The following is a 20,063-nucleotide window of genomic DNA, read 5'->3' on the forward strand; positions in this document are numbered from 1 at the left end:
CTTCATCTCCACTGTCTTCCTCTGACCCTATACAGCACAGTCTGGTGCCCAAAAATACATCTTGAAAATAGTAAACACAAACTGAAAGAACTGTTGATGCTGTTAAGCAGAAACAAAAAAACAGAAATTGCTGGAAAGGTTCAGCAGATCGAGTGACCTTTCCTCAGAACAGAGTTAGCTTGAACTCTGATTTCTCTCCACAGATGCTACCAGAGTGTCTGAGCTTTTCCAGCAATTCCTGTTTTTGTTCTTGAAAATACCATTGCACTGAATAATCACACCCTCTGGATAGAGAACTCCAAAGGTTTAATAAGATAGAAATTCAATGACAAAATTCTCATTAAGGAGCCAATTCTATTTTCACAGTAATGTAACACGGTGGTTCTTTAGCTGAGACGAAATTGATTTTCTTACAGTTCCTTTCAGGGGAAAAAAAAATAGAATTAGAAACAGGAAGCTAGAAAAAAATCTAGAAACTAACTGGCCTCTGATCCCTAGAGTGCTCTCTTTTACTGACTTAAAGGTTATCGGTTTTTTCAAAAGAAAAGGAACGTGGTTCTGCGGTCCTATTTTCTGATGTTTTCTGGCCAATCAGTTCCTCAGCTATCCTGTGGTACCGCCCCACTTTGAATGAAAGCAGCCGAATTAAAGTGCACATGGTGACTGTCAGTGAGAGCTTGTTCTGATCAGGTTGGCCGGGCTTGTGTGTGTGTCTGTGTGTGTGTATGAAGGAGACAGATACCGTGCAGAGCTGTCCCTTTACCCTGTCTCCAGGCACTGGCTCAGTGTCTCGCCAGTAAACTTTGAGAACGACTCCCCCTCTACTTCTCTCTCTCTCTGTTGGAGTTTGTTTCGGAACTGGCCATGGCAAAACGCAGTTCCTTATTCCTGCGGATCGTTGAAGGAAAGAACCTGCCGGCCAAAGATCTGTGAGTATGAGACTGTGCGTTTGGGCGATCCGGGAGTTGGGGCTTCTGTTTTAGACAGGTCCTTGCATAAAGTGAAAGCAGAAAGGGTTTGAATTGTAGGATTATTCGTTTGCTGATTTCTCCTTTCCAAAATGAAACTGGAGCTGAGAATAAAAAGAAAATAACCTGGATGGGAAGTTCATCAGGCAGAATTTGGGATTTGTTCCAGACTGGGCTTGATCAATGTAATCCGGAGTTCGATTCGGTGTGGATGTGAATTGGGAGCCGGGGCTCTCGGTCTGGTCTCTGGGTGCTCTTCCAGCACCACTAATCCTGTCTCTGGATGGTTTTGTTTTGCTGCATTGCTACGCTGCTGTGTGTCACTCAGCGTCTCCTCCCATCTTCACTGACAGCTCCGGCTCCCCTCCCCAGCTCCTGCCCCAGGGCCGGTCACCCTTTTCTCACTGCCCACTTGTCTTGGACCTGTCACACCGGGTCAGGAGCCAGAATCTCGGCGGGGTCCGGAGGAAAACCCGGGGGAGTCGTGCCTCCTCCAGCTCCATTGTGCCGCCGCCTGTTCAATGGAATGGAGCTGTCCCTCTCTCTCTCTCTCTCTCCTGAAACTCCTTACTTGACCACTCTGAATGCTGACCAACAAGTCTGCAACCTCTCCCATTCATAACCAACATCCTGATAGTTTTGAGCCAGGAACCAATCTTTTGCTGTCCCCCATTCTTATTTTTCACATTAATTCTTTCACTCTTTTTAACTCTCTATGCCCTTTTCTCTCAGCTGTGTGTCTATCTTCCTTTCCTCTCTCCCTTGCTCTCCTCTCTCTGCCACTTCCTTCTCTCCCACTTTATTTTTCTCCCTTTGTCTCTATCTCCTCCCTTTTCCCTCTCTCACACAGGAGATTTTTTTTAAAAAAAGATAGTGAGTCATGAAGAGAGAATAAGCAAGAACTTGGTCAGTGGATGAAGGAATGAATTAAAGGAGGTGAAAGCGATGGAGATTCAACACAGATGTTGCTCTGAAGGGAACCACTAATACATCAAACGTTCAAGTGGTCCATTCAAATGAAAAGCAACTAAACTAAATGATAACATGCTTATCAATGTTTATCCCCTGTAGATCTCACTGCTGTCAGACACAGAGGGATACATTATTTCTCTCTTCCCTACCTCATTTTGGAGTTGCAGTGGGGAACCCTTAAAACAATGATTCCAATAGGTGCTGTCTTAACTCCAGCAGGAGCCCAAATGAAAGCACATAACTTCTGTCTTTCTCTGGAACACCGTGCCGAAACTCTATGGAATATAATATTCCTGCACAACGGGAAGATATAGGCAAGAGTGAGGACTGCAGATGCTGGAGATCAGAGTCAAGATTAGAGTGGTGCTGGAAAAGCACAGCAGATCAGGCAGCATCTGAGGAGCAGGAAGATCGATGTTTTGGGCAAAAGCACTTCATCAGGAATGAGGATGAAGTGCCTTTGCCTGAAATGTCGATTTTCCTGCTCTTCGGATGCTGCCTGACCTGCTGTGCTTTTCCAGCACCACTCTAATCTTGACAAAGGGCAGATATGTTTGTCATTGATGTAGCCTCATACAGCTGCATCAGAACTATCCTCATAATCTCTACTTAAGTAGGTGATTGCCCAATGGTATTATCGCTAGACTATTAATCCAGTGACGAGAGTGGGGTGCTGGAAAAGCACAGCAGTTCAGGCAGCATCTGAGGAGCAGGAGAATCGATATTTCGGGCACAAGCCCTTCATCAGGAATCTAGTGACTCAGTTAATATTCTGGGGATTTGGGTTTGAATCTGGCCTTGATAAATAGTGGAATTTGAATTCAAGAATAATCTGAAATAAGATTCTAATAATGATCACAAAACTCTTGCCATTTGTCAGGGAAAAAAACTATCTGGTTCACTTTAAGGAAGAAAATCTGCCATCCTTACCTGGTCTGGCCTACATGTGACTCCAGACCCACAGTGATATAATTGAGTAATTAGGGGTGGGTAATTAGGGGTGGGCAATAAATGCTGGTTCAGCCGATGATCCGTGAATGAATAAAAATAAAAGTAGCTCTTTTTTGGAATCTCCATCAACAACAGTGTGCTGGAGGTTTCAAACAAAAAGATATAGCCAAGAAATGTTTAATTGTGAATGAAGCATGGAATTCCAACAGACCATTTTCCATTCACTTCTTTTGTATCACAAAGTGGTGAGTCAACATGATTTTCAAAGAAATTACCTTTCAATTAAAGTCCCACTCTCGAGAGGCTTGAACACAAAATTTAAGCTGACAGTTCAGTGCTTTACTGAATGACTGCAGTACTGATTAGATTCCCTACCGTATGGAAACAGCCCAACAAGTCCACACCAACCCTCCAAAGGATAACCTACTCAGACCCCTACCCTATATTTACCCCGACTAATGCATCTAACACCATGGACAACTTCGCATGGCCAATTCACCGGACCTGCACATCTTTGGATTGTGGGAGGAAACCACAGCACCCAGAGGAAACCCACACAGACAGTCACCCAAGGCTGGAATTGAACCCAGGTCCCTGACGCTGTGAGGCAGCAGTGCTAACCACTGAGCCACCATACCATTTATGCTATTGACAATGCCATCTTTCTGTCATAACATTAAAGGCTATGGGCCAAGTGCTGGAAGTGAGATGCATGTAAATTTAGAGTGCTGCAGTTTTTGTTGGTGTAGACTCATTGAACTGAAGGTCCTTTTTGTTCTGTATGTTTCTATGATTCAAGCTATAAAACTTAAGGCTGTATCTGTCCACTTAGGCAAAATATCCCATGCACATGTTGAAGAACGTGAAGTACAGCAGTTTGTCTTTGGTGCCTTGGCTAATATTTATCTCTTAACTGCTCATCTCAAAACTCACTAATCTCTTAATTGCTTTCAAACCGAAATGAATCATTGGAGCTTGCTGTGCATAAAAAAGGTTGCCATGTTATCTGCACTACAACAGTGATTACACTTCAAAAGTGCTTTACTGCTTTGGGATACCCTAAGGAATGAGAGGTACTATATAAATGCACATCTTTGTTCTTCCAATCGAGAAGGGTGGGGAGACAGGCCGTTAAAATTTTTAAAGCAGAAGTAAATAGATTCTTGTTAGGCAAGGAGAAGCGAATTTGGAATTTGTAAGAAACAAATCAGCAATGAGCCTATAAAAAGGCCGAGAGGCTTACTTCTGCTCCTAATATGTATGTTTGTATTTTCATTCCCGTATGACCTGTTTGGTACTCGTGGTCCAACTAAATTTAACTTAATAATTCACATCGATAGGAGAGTAATTCTGTTTCTGTTTGACTGTCTTGTTGAATCTTTGGAAGGACAACCAAACTGATCAATAGGATTGTGTCCCTCTGCTTTGTGTGGAGATCTCTCATCTGCGACAGATTTTCACCTTGGATATATGAGCTGGAAGATCTTAAAATGGAATCGATGCGCTGTATCCCAGTATGACATTCAGTATTAATACAAGCTTTGAGGAAAGGGAACATGAGTTTGAGCTAGTTTGAGGCAAGATAACTACACTGTTACCATGGAAACAGAAAATTTATAGCAGAGAAGGAAGCCATTTGGCCCATTTGGCCCGTTCTGTGCTCACTGAAAAAGAATTATCCTGATGAATCCCACTTTTCCATTTAGTGGTGTACAGCAATTTGATTGTACATTTAAATGCTTTTTAATGCAAGGTGGGTTTCTGCCTTTAACACCCTCTCAGACAGCGAGTTCCAGACCCACCAGCAGACAAACAAGTTCTGCTCAACTCATAAATCAGCTCTGTAGGATCACATCTTCCTTGTAAAGTAGCAACCAGAAATCTGGGCACGAATCTAGCAGTGACTGAACTAATATTTTATGAAGTTTTAACATAACCCCTTTGCTCTTACAGTCTGTCTCTCAACTACTAAAGGCAAACATCCAGTAACTTTATTTGATGCCTGGGGTGAATCAGCTGCAATCTTGTTGAATGACAGGGCAGGTTTGAGGGGTGGAATGGCCTACTCCTGCTCCTATTTCTTAAGTCCTTACTCATCATGGTTCCTCTGTTCCTTTACAATTCTCAGGGTATCCCATCATTTATTTTGTACTCTTTTACCTTGTTTGCCCTCCCCAATTGCATTAACTCATCTTCTGCAATTTGAATTTCATTTGCCACTTGCTTGTCCACCTGAGCTATCCACTGATATCATTGTTGCGGTTTATAACTTACTTCCCCACTATCAACCATACAGCTAATTGTTTGGCATCAACTGCAAATGTCTTAATCATGTTTCCCTACATTTAAGTTACTCGTATGTTACCACAAAAAAAAACAGATCCATGAATGATTGAGCCCTGCACAGCTCTGGTGGAAATAGCTTGTCAGACACAAACGCATGGAGCCGATTTTGGATCAAACTCACCAATGACCTTTGAATCCTACGGGCTCTTACTTTTCCGATGAGTCCACCATATGGGTCCTGACATACTCAGTGGCTTCCTTCTGCACTGTTACATAGAAAATAGGAGCAGGAGGAGGCCATTCAGTCCACTCCACTTTTTAACACTATCACATTTGATCATTCAACTCAGCCCCCGTTCCTGTTTTCTACCCATACCCTTCAATCTATTTAGCCCTAAGAGTAATATCTAGTTAAAGGTTTTCAATGTTTTGAGCTCAACCACTTCCTGTGGCAGCGAAATCCTCAGGCTCTCCATTCTCTCGGTGAAGAAATTTCTCCTCATCTCAATTCTAAACGGAAAACTCTGTTTCCTTGGTTGTGGACTCCCCAGTCATCGAAAACATCCTTCTCGCATTTACCTTGTCTAATCCAGGTGGAATTTTATAGGTTTCTATGGGGTCACCTCTCATTTTCTAAACTCTAGTAAATATAGTCCTAATCAATCCAGTCTCTCTTCATATGTCAGTCCTGCCGACTTAGGAATCAGTCTGATATCTCTTTGTTGCATTCCCTCTATAGCCAGAACATCCATTCTGTGATTGTCAAAAACCTTGCTAAAATTATTTGAGAGGATTTGAAAATGATGGTCAAACCTTTTGCCATGTCCTCCCTTGCTTTCTTAGAGGAGTGGTATACACTTCGTGGACTTCAGTTTATCTACATTCAAATATTCTAAATCCATTAATAAATTCTCTCTGGTTATGTTTATGCTATCCAATTTTCACAGTTGTCCTTCTTGGCTACGATGTCTGCATCATTCCCTTTTAGTGAAACAGCATAAGGTATTCATTATAAACAATTCCCCTGTCTCCTGGTTCCACACATTATCTTTTAGGTCTCTTACGGGCCCTGATCTTTCCTTAGTTATTTTTTGGCTCTTTATGTAAAGATTTATAAAGCATCTTTACTTGCCAAATTTTTTATGCCCTTCCTAGATTTGTTTTCATACATTCCTTTTAAATGTCAGCCCGGCACATCTCTGTTCCAGGCTCCACTTTGTATACTCGGATGGCAGATGGGTGTTGAGATTTGTGAGTTCAATTGTGTTTTTACTTGTAGGAGGATATTGGTTCTGAAACTTCTTTATCTTCTTCTTGAATACCTAGCACTGAAATATCCTCAAGAAACTGTTTCCAGTCCATTTTTGGCAAATTACATCAGATTAATAAAACTGGTCTTTCCCAATTTAGAAAGTGTATGCTTGGTTTATCTTTGTCCTTTCACATGTCTATGCTAAATCCAAGCAAATGACGATCACCACCACCAAACTGCTCTCCCCTTCTAGTTGATCAGCTTTATCTTCTAAAAAATCAATCCAGAATTTACCACTTTCTTATACGACTTACTACAAAATGGCTAGAAAAGTGATCCTGGATGCATTTTGAGGTTGCTGTGCCCTGTTTATCTTTTACATTGAGGAGTAATATCACTGACTAACATCATGAGGCCAGACTAATGCACAAAGGCCATTAATAAATCTGGAATATAATGTTAGTCTCCGTAATAGTGCCATGAAACTAACATCAAGTTCTCTACTCTCCTTCAGGGAAAACAACCTGCTATCCTTACCTGGTTGGACTTAGTTGTCACTTTAGACCCACAACATACGGTTGATTCTTAACTGCTCTCTGAAATGGCTGAGCAGGCCACTCAGTTGGAGGACAATTAGGGAACCAAATGCTAGCCTTGTCAGTGATGCCCACATCCCATGAAAAAAAATAGTGAAAGAAAATGTTGAGAGAGTTGACTGCCTTAAAATAACTGTCCTATGATTTCTGAAATTCTTGGCAACTTGTCTACTCTCAACAGAATGATTGCACCTTTTTTTTCTTCAGTTCTATGTCCTCATTTGATGTACCTTCTTGCTTATCACCCCTTGCCAGATTTTATTAAACTAATATTGCAAACCTTCCCATGTTGCCTGTCACCCTCTTTATTCTATCTGAAACCTCTACATTCAGAGATATCAAGCTGCCATTCCTCCACTTAGAGCCATTCTTTTCTGTAATAGTTATGATTTCATACTTTTCAGATTCTATTTGTGCCCACAGTCCATCTTGCTAATTCACTAGATTTGCATTAAAATGCTTAGCACATATCATTAAAAAACTCCTTTCTTGTCTTTTCTGCCTTACTCAGTTTCTGTTTTCCATTTAGAATTTCTTCTTTTGAATCTGTGCTCATTCATTGCTCTCCCAGCTCACTATAACTGCAACACTGGTATCAACCTGACAATGTTTAAAATTGCTGAAGTATAGGGTGGCTCAGTGATTTAGTGGTTAGCACTGTTGCCTTACAGTGCCAGGTACCTGGTTTCAGTTCCACCTTCGGGTGCCTGTATGTGTAGAGTGAAACATCTTCCCCATGTCTGCATGGATTTCCGCTGGGTGCTCCGGTCTCCTCCCACAGTCCAAAGGTGTGCAGGCTAGGTGGATTAGCCCTGGGAAATGTAAGGTTACAGGGATGGGGCAGGTCTGGGTTAGATGCTCTTCGATGAGTTGGTATGGACTCGATGGGCTGAATGGCCTGATTCCACACTGTAGGGATTATATGCTGGTATATCCTGTGCACAAAAAAGCAGGAGTTATGCAATCCAGCCAATTACTATCCTTTTAGTCCACTCCTGACCACCAGCAAAGTGATGGAAGAGGTCGCCACCATACTGCAAGGAAATAACCTACTCGTTGATGCTTAGCTTGGGTTCTGCTTGAGCCACTTTGGTTCCAGACCTAATTAAGATCCTTGGTCAAACATGGCCAAAAAAGCTGAACTCCAGAGGTGAGGTGTGAGTGACTGCTCTTGACCCAAGGCAGCGTTTAATTGTGTAAGGCACCAAAGAGCCCAAGCAAAGCTGGACTGATCTGGACTTAAATAGGAAAACCTTCTGCTGGTTGGAGTCAGAGATCACAGTGGAAGATAGTTGTTGGATCACCTTAGCTTCAGGACATTTCTGCAGGGTAGTGTTTTAGGCCCAATATAGAGTCATCTGTTTGAGATGCGCAGCACTGAAACAGACCCTTTGGTCCAACTCGTCCATGTCAACTAGATATCCTGATGCAATCTAATCCCATTTGCCAACACGGCCCATATCCCTCTCAACCCTTCCTATTCATAAACCCTTCTTGATGTCTTTTAAATGTTACAATTGTACCAGCCTCCACCATGTCCTCTGGCAGCTCATTACAATACACGTACCATTCTCCGTGTCAAAAAATTGCCCCTTAGGTCCCTTTTAAATCTTTCCCATCTCACCCTAAACCTATGCCCTCTAGTTCTGGACTCACCCGCCCCAGGGAAAAGACTTTGTCTATTTATCCTATCCATCCCCCTCATTATTTTATAAACCTCTATAAGGTCACCCCTTGGCCTCTGACGCTCCAGGGAAAACAGCCCCAGCCTGTTCAGCCTCTCCCTATAGGTCAAATCCTTCAACCCAAGCAACATCCTTCTAAATCTTTTCTGAACCTGTTCACATTTTGCAACACCCTTCTGATTGGAAGGAGACCATAATATTCCAAAGGTGGATTAACAAATGTCCTGTACAGCCACAACATGACCTCCCAACTCCTATACTCAGTGCTCTGACCAATAAAGGAAAGCGTACCAAACACCTTCACTATCCTATCAGCATGTCTGATGCAAGAGCTTCCTCAGCACACACTGTTCCACTGGGGTCACTGGTTAGTGACCAGGCGTGGGAGTTGTTACAGATTACTCACCAATCTGACTGAGGCTGAAGGGACCACCCCCTCTCCCTCCCAACTGCATCTCTCTGGCTGAGATAAACTCACTCAGTAACAGAATGAGGGAATTACTGATTTGAGGGTCTCAGTTCAATACTGCATTGAGGCAAGGGGAGGTTTATCTTAAAAGTTCTGTCTTTGGATTTCCATGTACATAAAGGAATATGAAGAGGCCGACCAGTTCTCATCCCTTTTTAGTTACCACAACCACAAGTTTACGGTTATAATTACTACAAAGTTATGTGGATACTGGAGATCAGGAAATAAAAACAGGAAGTACTGAAGGAACTCTGCAGGTCTGGCAAAGCCTGTGGAGAGAGAAAACAGGGTTGAACTTTTGATATCAATATGACTCTTTTTTGAAACTCCAGAGTTTGACACAAGAATGATACTGGACTTGAAATGTCGGCTCTGTTTCTCTCTCCATTGATTGCTGAGTTTCTCCCTCTGAAGAACTTGCTCTTTCCTGTGGAGAATGTCTTCCCTTTTGGGTTAATCTCTTAAATTTTAAAGTTTGATTCTATTCTGATCATGTTGCTTGAGCCAAGTTCAGTGACTTATTACAGGAAGATTGGAAGGAAAAGAAAAATCTTGTCAGGTCAGAGTTTAGATTTTAATAGATGTTGCAGTTTTCATATTGGGTGGTAATGCTCCACTGCAGTGACGTGGTTGAAATATACGGGCACAGCTCGTTGGTAAACCCCCGCTTTCCATGGAGCCCTGTTTCTAAAGTCTGGGACATAAATTACATTCTGTCGAACTATGCAAACCACAGGTCCATCTGCAATTGGGCCCATGAATAATGTGCATACATTTTAAAGACATTATTTGGTTTCAGCCAGAAGAGAGAAACACACATCACAACACTGATATTTTTCACTCCTTTACTCTTTGCCCTTAGCTACATCACTACAACCTCACCATTTAGTTCAAAAGTTGTTGCCATTGTCACCTTCAGTTGCTTCATCAATGACCTTCCCTCCATCATAAGGTCAGAAAATGGGGATGTTCATTGTGCAATTATCAATGTTCAGCATCATTAGTGACTCCTTAAATACTGAAACATGTCCATATGCAGCACAACGTTGGCAATATCTAGGTTTGGGTTGAGAAGTAGTAATTGCCAGACAATGACCATCTCCAACAAAAGAGAATCTAACCATCATCCCTTGATGTTCAATGGCATTACCGTTGTTGAATCCCCTATCATTACCATTCTGGGGGTTACCATTGACAAGAAACCCAACTGGACTTGCCAAATCAATATTATGGCTGCAATGGCATGTCAAGGGCAAGGAACCCTGGAATGAAAGCTCCCACCTTGACTCCCCAAAGCCTGTCCATCTGTTATGTACAAGTTAGGAATGTGATAGAGTCCTGCTGTCTAACCCAGATGAATGCCTTTAACAACATTTAAGAAGCTGGACACCATCTAGGATGAAGCAACCTACTTGATTGATACATCATCTCCAAACATTCATTTCCTTCATCACTGAAAGACGACGACAGCACATTTCAAGATGTGCTCTCGAAATCCACTGCAGAAAACCATTCGGGCAGTGATGCCCACATTTCATGGATAAACGTAACAAAAATTACCTCAGCAGCTCACCTATTCAGCTGCACTATCCTCCTGTCTCTGTACTCACTAACATGTGGCACTCAGATTAATCTAAAGATTATGTCCTTTTGAGATCCTTCTTTTTAAATGTTTTTGCAAGCCCCTCAAAATCTGCCTGGAGAGCTCATCCCTCATTCTACCCTTGTTGTTGATCGCGATAAGGACTGTCACCCACTGTCACTTTAAGAGTGCAGTCACATGACAGCTTGGCCACATCATCGGCCATTTTGGGCAGTGATGCCCACATTTCATGGATAAACGTAACAAAAATTACCTCAGCAGCTCACCTATTCAGCTGCACTATCCTCCTGTCTCTGTACTCACTAACATGTGGCACTCAGATTAATCTAAAGATTATGTCCTTTTGAGATCCTTCTTTTTAAATGTTTTTGCAAGCCCCTCAAAATCTGCCTGGAGAGCTCATCCCTCATTCTACCCTTGTTGTTGATCGCGATAAGGACTGTCACCCACTGTCACTTTAAGAGTGCAGTCACATGACAGCTTGGCCACATCATCGGCCATTTTGGGCGGTAGGCAGCTCAGTCGAAGCTTGGTGCCTGCACAGTGAACACCTCAGCCATAAAACTCCTGCCCTTGAACACCTCGACGCCCTGCTCCTTAATGGAACGTAACTCAAGAAGAAAACAGACAACAAGGATTTTTTAAAAAACTGCTTTGAGATCACTCGGGTGCATCCACCAATTGGAAAACCAAAACGGGATCGTAGTCCCCTGGGTAGGCCTAGGAGGCACTTGGATGTTAAAAAAAAATTAAAAGGCACCATCGCTGCAATGAAGTAGGTACAGTTAAGAAAATTTTAAAAAAGAAACTGAATTCAACCCAAGGAGGTGAACAGTGCAGAAGAGATGGCCACGTGCACTACCCTGAAGAAAAGCTGGGAGTAATGAGTACTCTCCATTGGAGAGAGATGTTGAAAAATGTGGTGCTGGAAAAACACAGCAGGCCAGGCAGCATCCGAGGAGCAGGAGAATCGACGTTTCGGGCATAATTCCTGAAGAAGGGCTTATGCCCGAAACGTTGATTCTCCTGCTCCTTGGATGCTGCCTGGATGTTTGGGCCTGTGGGACTGTATGTTGGAAATGCAAAGAGTTAGAACTCCACACAGAGAAATTTAATTATTTTCTTCAAGCTAACAAGATAGAAGCAGCTTTAGTCATCCCAGTGTTTCTGGGAGGGACAGTGGGTAACACTCCTGAGGAGTCTGGTACAGCCAGAGAAACTAGGTTCCAAAAATGAAGAAATAGTAGGGATGCCTCATAACTATTTTTCCCCAAAACCCATTGGTGATTGCTGAAAGGTTCAGATTGCACACACAAAACCAAATGATGGTGTATGTATCTCCCAGATCATAGCAATTTTAAAGAAATAAGTAAAATTTGGCAAATTTGGAGACAACTCTAAAGATTCTGTCAGAGACTGAGTGGTGTGTGGTTTAAGATCTGAAGAAATCTAGATTTGGTTACTGATGGAAAGGGTTGTAGACTTAAAGAAAGCAATGGAACTAGCAGCACAAGAAAGCTCAACAGCTAAGTCCAAGTATGACATCCTCAAAATGGTGGCTAAGAGGCAAGTACCAAAACAGACTCAAAAATGCTATTGCTGTGGATAAACAGTTCTTACAGCAGCAAATTGCTTATAAAAGAAGCTGTATGCAGAAACTGAAGCAAAAAAGGGAAGATTAAATAGGTGTGTTTGTAGAAGAAACACAAACAACATACACCAGAAGTACAGAAACAGACACAAATCTAACTTGTACATAAAGGACATGAGGAAAGCCCAGACTCAGTCCAAAGAGGAGCTGTTATTAAAGATGCCAGCTATTGCTAGTAACATTAACTAATACTGGGCTATTCCCTTACTGAATGGCAAATTGGTAAGAATGCATGTGGACATGAGAGTGGCGGTTTCAATGATACCTAAAAGTACAAATCAAAAGCAGCTGAGTCACATTGTGCTGCAACCCTCAAAAATTATATTCAGAGCGTACAAAGCTGAAGTCTTTAAGGGGTCGTCTCAATGTGAATGTACAGTTAGTTATATGGTTAGTCTGGATTTGTCCTTTAATGTTGTCAAAGGAGGGAGGTTATTTGGGTGGAACTGAGAAATAAGAAAGGGATGATTATCTTATTAGGATTGTATTAGAGACCCCCTAGGTGAAGGGGTAAATGTAGGGGTATGGGTGGGTTGCGCTTCGGCGGGTCGGTGTGGACTTGTTGGGCTGAAGGGCCTGTTTCCACACTGTAAGTAATCTAATCTAATCTAATAGTCAGAGGGAAATTGAGAAACAAACTTGTAAGGAGGTCTCAGTTATCTGTAAGAATAATACTGAGTTATGGTAGGGGATTTTAACTTTCCAAACATTGACTGGGACTGCATAGTGTTAAAGGCTTAGATGGAGAGGAATTTGTTAAGTGCGTACAAGACAATTTTCTGATTCAGTATGTGGATGTACCTACCAGAGAAGGTGCAAAACCTGACCTACTCTTGGGAAATAAGGCAGGGCAGGTGATTGAGGTGTCAGTGGGGGAGCACTTTGGGGCCAGCGACCTAATTCTATTCATTCTAAAATAGTGATGGAAAAGGATGGACCAGATCTAAAAGTTGAAGTTGAAGTTCTAAATTGGAGAAAGGTATTAGGCAAGAACTTTTGAAAGCTGATTGGAGGCAGATGTTCGCAGGTAAAGGGACAGCTGGAAAATGGGAAGCCTTCAAAAATGAGGTAACAAGAATCCAGAGAAAGTATATTCCTGTTAGGGTGAAAGGGAAGGCTGGTAGGTATAGGGAATGCTGGATGACTAAAGAAGTTGAGGGTTTGGTTAAGAAAAAGAAGGAAACATATGTCAGGTATAGACAGGATAGATCAAGTGAAACCTTAGAAGAGGATAAAGGAAGTAGCAGTGTACTTAAGAGAGAAATCAGGAGGGCAAAACAGGAACATGAGATAGCTTTGGCAAATAGAATTAAGGAGAATTCAAAGGGTTTTTACAAATACATTAAGGACAAAAGGGTAACTAGGGAGAGAATAGGGCCCCTCAAAGATCAGCAAGGCGGCCTTTGTGTCAGCCACAGAAAATGGGGGAGATACTAAATGAATATTTTGCATCAGCATTTACTGTGGAAAAGGATATGGAAGATATAGACTGTAGGGAAATAGATGGTCCAGATTACAGAGGAGGAAGTGCTGGATGTCTTGAAATGGTTAAAGGTTAAATCCCCAGGACCTGATCAGGTGTACCCGAGAACTCTGTGGGAAGCCAGAAAAGTGATTGCTGGGCCTCTTGCTGAGATATTTGTATCATTTGATAGTCACAGGTGAGGTGCCAGAAGACTGGAGGTTGGCAAACGTGGTGCCACTGTTTAAGAAGGGCAGTAAAGACAAGCCAGGGAACTATAGACCGGTGAGCCTGACCTCAGTGGTGGGCAACTTGTTGGAGGGAATCCTGAGGGACAGGATGTACATGTATTTGGAAAGGCAAGGACTGATTCAGGATAGTCAACATGGCTTTGTGCATGGGAAATCATGTCTCACAAACTTGATTGAGTTATTTGAAGAAGTAACAAAGAAGATTGATGAGGGCAGAGCAGTAGATGTGATCTACATGGACTTCAGTAAAGCGTTCAACAAGCATCCCCATGGGAGACTGGTTACCAAGGTTAGATCTCATGGAATACAAGGAGAACTAGCCATTTTTACAGAACTGGCTCAAAGGTAGAAGACAGAAGGTGGTGGTGGAGGGTTGTTTTTCAGTCTGGAGGCCTGTGACCAGTGGAGTGACACAAGGATCGGTGCTGGGTACTCTACTTTTTGTCATTTACATAAATGATTTGGATGTGAGCATAAGAGGTACAGTTAGTACGTTTGCAGATGACACCAAAATTGGAGGTGTAGTGGACAGTGAAGAGGGTTACTTCTGATTACAACAGGATCTTGACCAGATGGGCCAATGGGCTGAGAAGTGGCAGATGGAGTTTAATTCAGATAAATGCGAGGTGCTGCATTTTGGGAAAGCAAATCTTAGTAGGACTTAAACACTTAATAGTAAGGTCCTAGGGAGTGTTGCTGAACAAAGAGACCTTGGAGTGCAGGTTCATAGCTCCTTGAAAGTGGAGTCGCAGGCAGATAGGATAGTGAAGAAGGTGTTTGGTATGCTTTCCTTTATTGGTCAGACTATTGAGTACAGGAGTTGGGAGATCATGTTGCGGCTGTACAGGACATTGGTTCGGCATCTGTTGGAATATTGTGTGCAATTCTGGTCTCCTTCCTATCGGAAAGATATTGTGAAACTTGAAAGGGTTCAGAAAAGATTTACAAGGATGTTGCCAGGGTTGGAGGGTTTGAGCTATAGGGAGAGGCTGAACAGGCTGGGGCTGTTTTCCCTGGAGCGTCGGAGGCTGAGGGATGACCTTACAGAGGTTTACAAAATTATGAGGGGCATGGATAGGAATAATAGACAAGGTCTTTTCCCTGGGTTCGGGGAGTCCAGAACTAGAGAGCATAGGTTTACGGTGAGAGGGGAAAGATATAAAAGAGACCTCAAGGGCAACCTTTTCATGCAGAGGGTGGTACATGTATGGAATGAGCTGCCAGAGGATGTGATGGAGGCTGGTACAATTGCAACATTTAAGAGGCATTTGGATGGGTATATGAATAGGAAGGGTTTGGAGGGATATGGGCCAAGTGCTGGCAGGTGGGACCAGATTGGGTTGGGATATCTGGTCGGCATGTACAGGTTGGACCGAAGGGTCTATTTCCATGCTATACATCTCTATTACTCTATGAAATCTTCCAGCTTTTACGGGAAGAACATGACTTGGGAAAATAAAACTCAACTGAGCTGAGTTTGAGATTATCAGATTCTGAGATTGACGTGCCACAAATTCTAAAGAAATATACTTTGGTTTTAATCGGGATCTGGGAAGCATAGAAACGATTTCTGTCAAATTGAAAATCAAAGGTAAGAATCAAGCAAAATGTTGCAAGGATCAGTGCCTCATGCAATCAGATCAAACGTCAAGACAGAACTAGAGACACTGGTCAAGAATCTGTAAATGAGTGATTGAAACCAGTGATGATGCAAAATTGATCGGTATGCATCTGTGGTGATTTTATGGTCAGTATTAATCCGGTACTATGTGCTGAGCAGAATCATTTGCTTTTAATCAATTACCTCTTTGCTCAATGAGGTGGAGGTCAGCTTTTCAGTAAAATTGACCTTAGTCAAGCCTGTCTTCAGATTAATGTAAAACCTGAGTCAAAATTATTCAAAGATTTTAACACATAAAAGACTGTTCAAATACAAGAGACTGCACTTGCTTTATTCCAACCTGCAATGGATAAGATTCTAAGTCAATTGATAGTCCAATGTTACCTAGATGGTATTATAGTCATGGGCAGAAATGAAAAAGACCAGCTACACAGTTTAGATGCTACTCTTCAGAGACTTGAAGATTGTGGCCTAAGAGTGAGGAAAAAGAAATATGATCTTCTTAAATCTTCCATCGAATACTTAGGCCATGTTATCGATACTGAGGGAGTACATAAGTCACCCTCAAGCAAAAGCATAACTGAGGCACTGACACTTAAAAATGATTATCAACTATGGTCATTTTCAGGCTTGCTAAGTTACTGTGGCAGGTTTGTCTCACATCTTGTAACCATTCTCAAGTCAATGTACAATTTATTATGTCAAAACAATAATTGGAAATGGGAAGGTCACTGTGAAAGAACTGTTACACTAGTCAAAGAGGCTCTGTTGAAGTTAGAAGTCCTGACCCATTTTTACCCAAAGGTACATCTTCAGTTAGCATGCGATGCATTACCATTTGGAGTGGGAACAATCCTTTCTCACATTAAGCAGGGATGAAGGAAAGTCAATAGCTTTTGCATCGCATGCAATTTCGGATGAGACATTAAACTGAGGCCCAACCTACCCTCTTAGATGGATGTAAAACTTCCCATGTCATTACTTTGAAGAACAGCAGGGGAGTTTTCACTGGTATCCTTGCCAAATTTTACCCCTTGATCAGTGTCTCAATGAAGATTATCTGGTGAGCGTCACGTTGTTGTTTTGGGAACCTTGCTGATTGGCTGCCAAATTTTGTCCATTATAACAACAACCACAATTCAAATTGTATTTGATGAACTGGAAAGTGTTTTGGGATGTTATGTAGTCATAAAAAGGTGCTGTATAATCACGTGATTAGATTCCCCACAGTATGGAAACAGGCCCTTCGGCCCAACAAGTCCACACCGACCCTCTGAAGAGTAACCCACCCAGACTCGTTTCCCTCTGACTAATGCACCTAACGCTATGGGCAATTTAGCATGGCCAATCTACCTGACCTGTGGGAGGAAACCGGAGCAAACCCACACAGACACAGGGAGAATGTGCAAACTCCACACAGACAGTCGCCCGAGTCTGGGGATCGAACCCGGGTCCCTGGCGCTGTGAGGCTGCAGGGCTAACCACTGAGCCACCTTACACAATTCTAATAGCAGCAGAGAGGGAAAAAAACCTCCCAGTGTAAAATAGGCATTGACAATAAACTGGTTTGTGAGTCAGTAATTCCTGTAAATGATGTGACCAGCAGCTTGTACTTCTGCGAGTAGTGGTTTGCTCTCACCTCAAGGCTGTGTGCAGGATCCTTTATTTGCACATGGTCCCAAGGGTGCTGGAGGGGATGTATTGTTCCTGCTCTGTTCTTTCCACCAGTCACATGTCAACTGAGGCAGTCAGACCTTGTGATTATTTCACCTCAGTACAGGAGATGAATAGACATTTTTTCCAACTGCAATTGCATTTATGTAGCACCTTTAAAATCGTAGAACTCCCCCAAGGTGCTTCACAGGAATGTTATGAAACAAAACTTGACAATACACCACAGTGACAGGGAAGGTGACCATAATCTTAGGCAAAGGAAGAGAGATTTTGAACAGCCACACAAAGGAACTTTGTAAGGCACCAAATAAATTGAAAACTGCGGCCTGAATTTTGGCAGAGGCACAAGGGGTCTCTGAGTTAACCAGGATGGCAGAAAGCCCTGATTCTGGCAATCTCCCCCAAACATGGTACACTGTTTTTGTCAGAGAGGGAATGAGAGTGGACAGTATTTTACACATCCACACCTCACAGAGGCAGCTACTCATGCAATAACCTTTAGTCAGATTCTGTATTCATTAGTGTGCTGTCCAAATCATAGCCTGTGGGCTTTAGGTCCTTGAGGAAGAGGTTTCATGCTGCCAAAGTTATTTGGAGAGATGGAGTACCCTTTTGTGGATAAGTCAGGGATTCCTTTGGAGAAAGTGAGGACTGCAGATGCTGGAGATCAGAGCTTAAAAGCATTGCTGGAAAAGCGCAGCAGGTCAGGCAACATCAAAGGAACAGGAGAGTCGACATTTCGGGCATAAGCCCTTCTTCAGGAATGAGGAGGGTGTGCCAAGCAGGCTAAGATAAAAGGTAGGGAGGAGGGACTTGGGGGAGGGGTGTTGGGAATGCGATAGGTGGAAGGAGGTTAAGGTGATGGTGATAGGCCGGAGAGGGGGTGGGGGCGGAGAGGTCGGGAAGAAGATTGCAGGTCAAGCAGGCGGTGCTGAGTCTGAGGGTTGGGACTGAGAAAACCTGGGGGGAGGGGAAATGAAAGCTGGAGAAATCTGCATTCATCCCTTGTGGTTGGAGGGTTCCTAGGCGGAAGATGAGGCACTCTTCCTCCAGGCGTCGTGTTGCCATGGTCTGGTGATGGAGGAGGCCAAGGACCTGCATGTCCTTGGTGGAGTGGGAGGGGGAGTTAAAGTATTTAGCCACGGGGCGGTTGGGCTAGTTGGCGCGGGTGTCCCAGAGGTGTTCTCTGAAACGTTCCGCAAGTAGGCGGCCTATCTCCCCAATGTATAGGAGGCCACATCGGGTGCAGTGGATGCAGTAAATGATGTGTGTGGAGGTGCAGGTGAATTTGTGACGGATATGGAAGGATCCCTTGGGGCCTTGGAGGGAAGTGAGGGGGGAGGTACGGGCGCAAATTTTGCATTTCTTGCAGTTGTAGGGGAAGGTGCCGGGAGTGGAGGTTGGGTTGGTGGGGGGTGTGGATCTGACGAGGGAGTTGCGGAGGGAGTGGTCTTTCCGGAACGCTGATAGGGGAGGGGAGGGAAATATATCCTTGGTGGTGGGTCTGTCTGGAGGTGGTGGAAATGATGAAGGATGAAACGATGTATCTGGAGGTTGGTGGGGTGGTAGGTGAGGGTCAGTGGGGTTCTGTCCTGGTGGCGATTAGAGGGGCAGAGTTCAAGGGTGGAGGAGTGGGAATTGGAGGAGATGCGGTGGAGAGCATCGTCAACCACGTCTGAGGGGAAATTACAGTCTTTGAAGAAGGAGGCCATTTGGGTTGTTCGGTACTGGAATTGGTCCTCCTGGGAGCAGATGCGGCGAAGGCGAAGGAATTGGGAATATGGGTTGGCGTTTTTACAGGGGGCAGGGTGGGAGGAGGTGTAATCTAGGTAGCTGTGGGAGTCGGTCGGTTTATAGTAAATGTCCGTGTTGAGTCGGTCGCCCAAGATAGAAATGGAGAGGTCTAGGAAGGGGAGGGAGGAGTCTGAGATGGTCCAGGTAAATTTGAGGTCGGGGTAGAAGGTGTTAGTAAAGTAGATGAACTGTTCAATCTCCTCATGGGAGCACGAGGTAGCGCCGATACAGTCATCGATGTAGCGGAGGAAAAGGTGGGGGGTGATGCCAGTGTAGCTGCGGAAGATGGACTCTTCCACATATCCAACAAAGAGGCAGGCATAGCTGGGGCCCATGTGGGTGCCCATGGCTACTCCTTTGGTTTGGAGGAAGTGGGAGGATTGGAAAGAGAAGTTGTTCAGAGTGAGGACCAGTTCAGTCAGTCGAAGGAGGGTGTCCGTGGAAGGGTATTGGTTGGTTCGGCGGGAAAGGAAGAAGCTGAGGGCTTTGAGGCCTTCCTGATGGAGGATGGAGATGTATAGGGACTGGATGTCCATGGTGAAGATAAGGCATTGGGGGCCAGGGAAGCTAAAATCATGGAGGAGGTGGAGGGCGTGGGTGGTGTCCCGAACGTAGGTGGGGAGTTCTTGGACTAAGGGGGACAGGACCGTGTCAAGGTATGCAGAAAAGAGTTCGGTGGGGCAGGAGCAGGCTGAGACAATGGGTTGGCCGGGGCAGTCAGGTTTGGGGATTTTGGGCAGGAGGTAGAAACTGGCGGTGCAGGGTTGTGGGACTATGAGGTTGGAGGCTGTGGATGGGAGATCCCCTGAGGTGATGAGGTTATGGATG

At 43.7% G+C, this 20,063-nt stretch overlaps 1 protein-coding gene across 2 annotated transcripts in view; it reads left to right on the forward strand.

Moving 5' to 3' along the window:
- The first annotated feature begins 647 nt into the window (after positions 1-647).
- The window catches only part of rasa4 (RAS p21 protein activator 4), a 255,322-nt gene continuing 235,906 nt past the window's right edge, over positions 648-20,063 (forward strand). For both annotated transcript variants that reach the window (XM_072589403.1, XM_072589404.1), the window contains exon 1: positions 648-929. In XM_072589403.1, the coding sequence (XP_072445504.1) occupies positions 865-929 (65 nt within the window). In that variant the 5' untranslated portion in view covers positions 648-864. The remainder of the gene's footprint in view (positions 930-20,063) is intronic.

This window comes from Chiloscyllium punctatum, chromosome 19, assembly GCF_047496795.1.
Source record: "Chiloscyllium punctatum isolate Juve2018m chromosome 19, sChiPun1.3, whole genome shotgun sequence".
Classification (NCBI taxonomy): domain Eukaryota; kingdom Metazoa; phylum Chordata; class Chondrichthyes; order Orectolobiformes; family Hemiscylliidae; genus Chiloscyllium; species Chiloscyllium punctatum.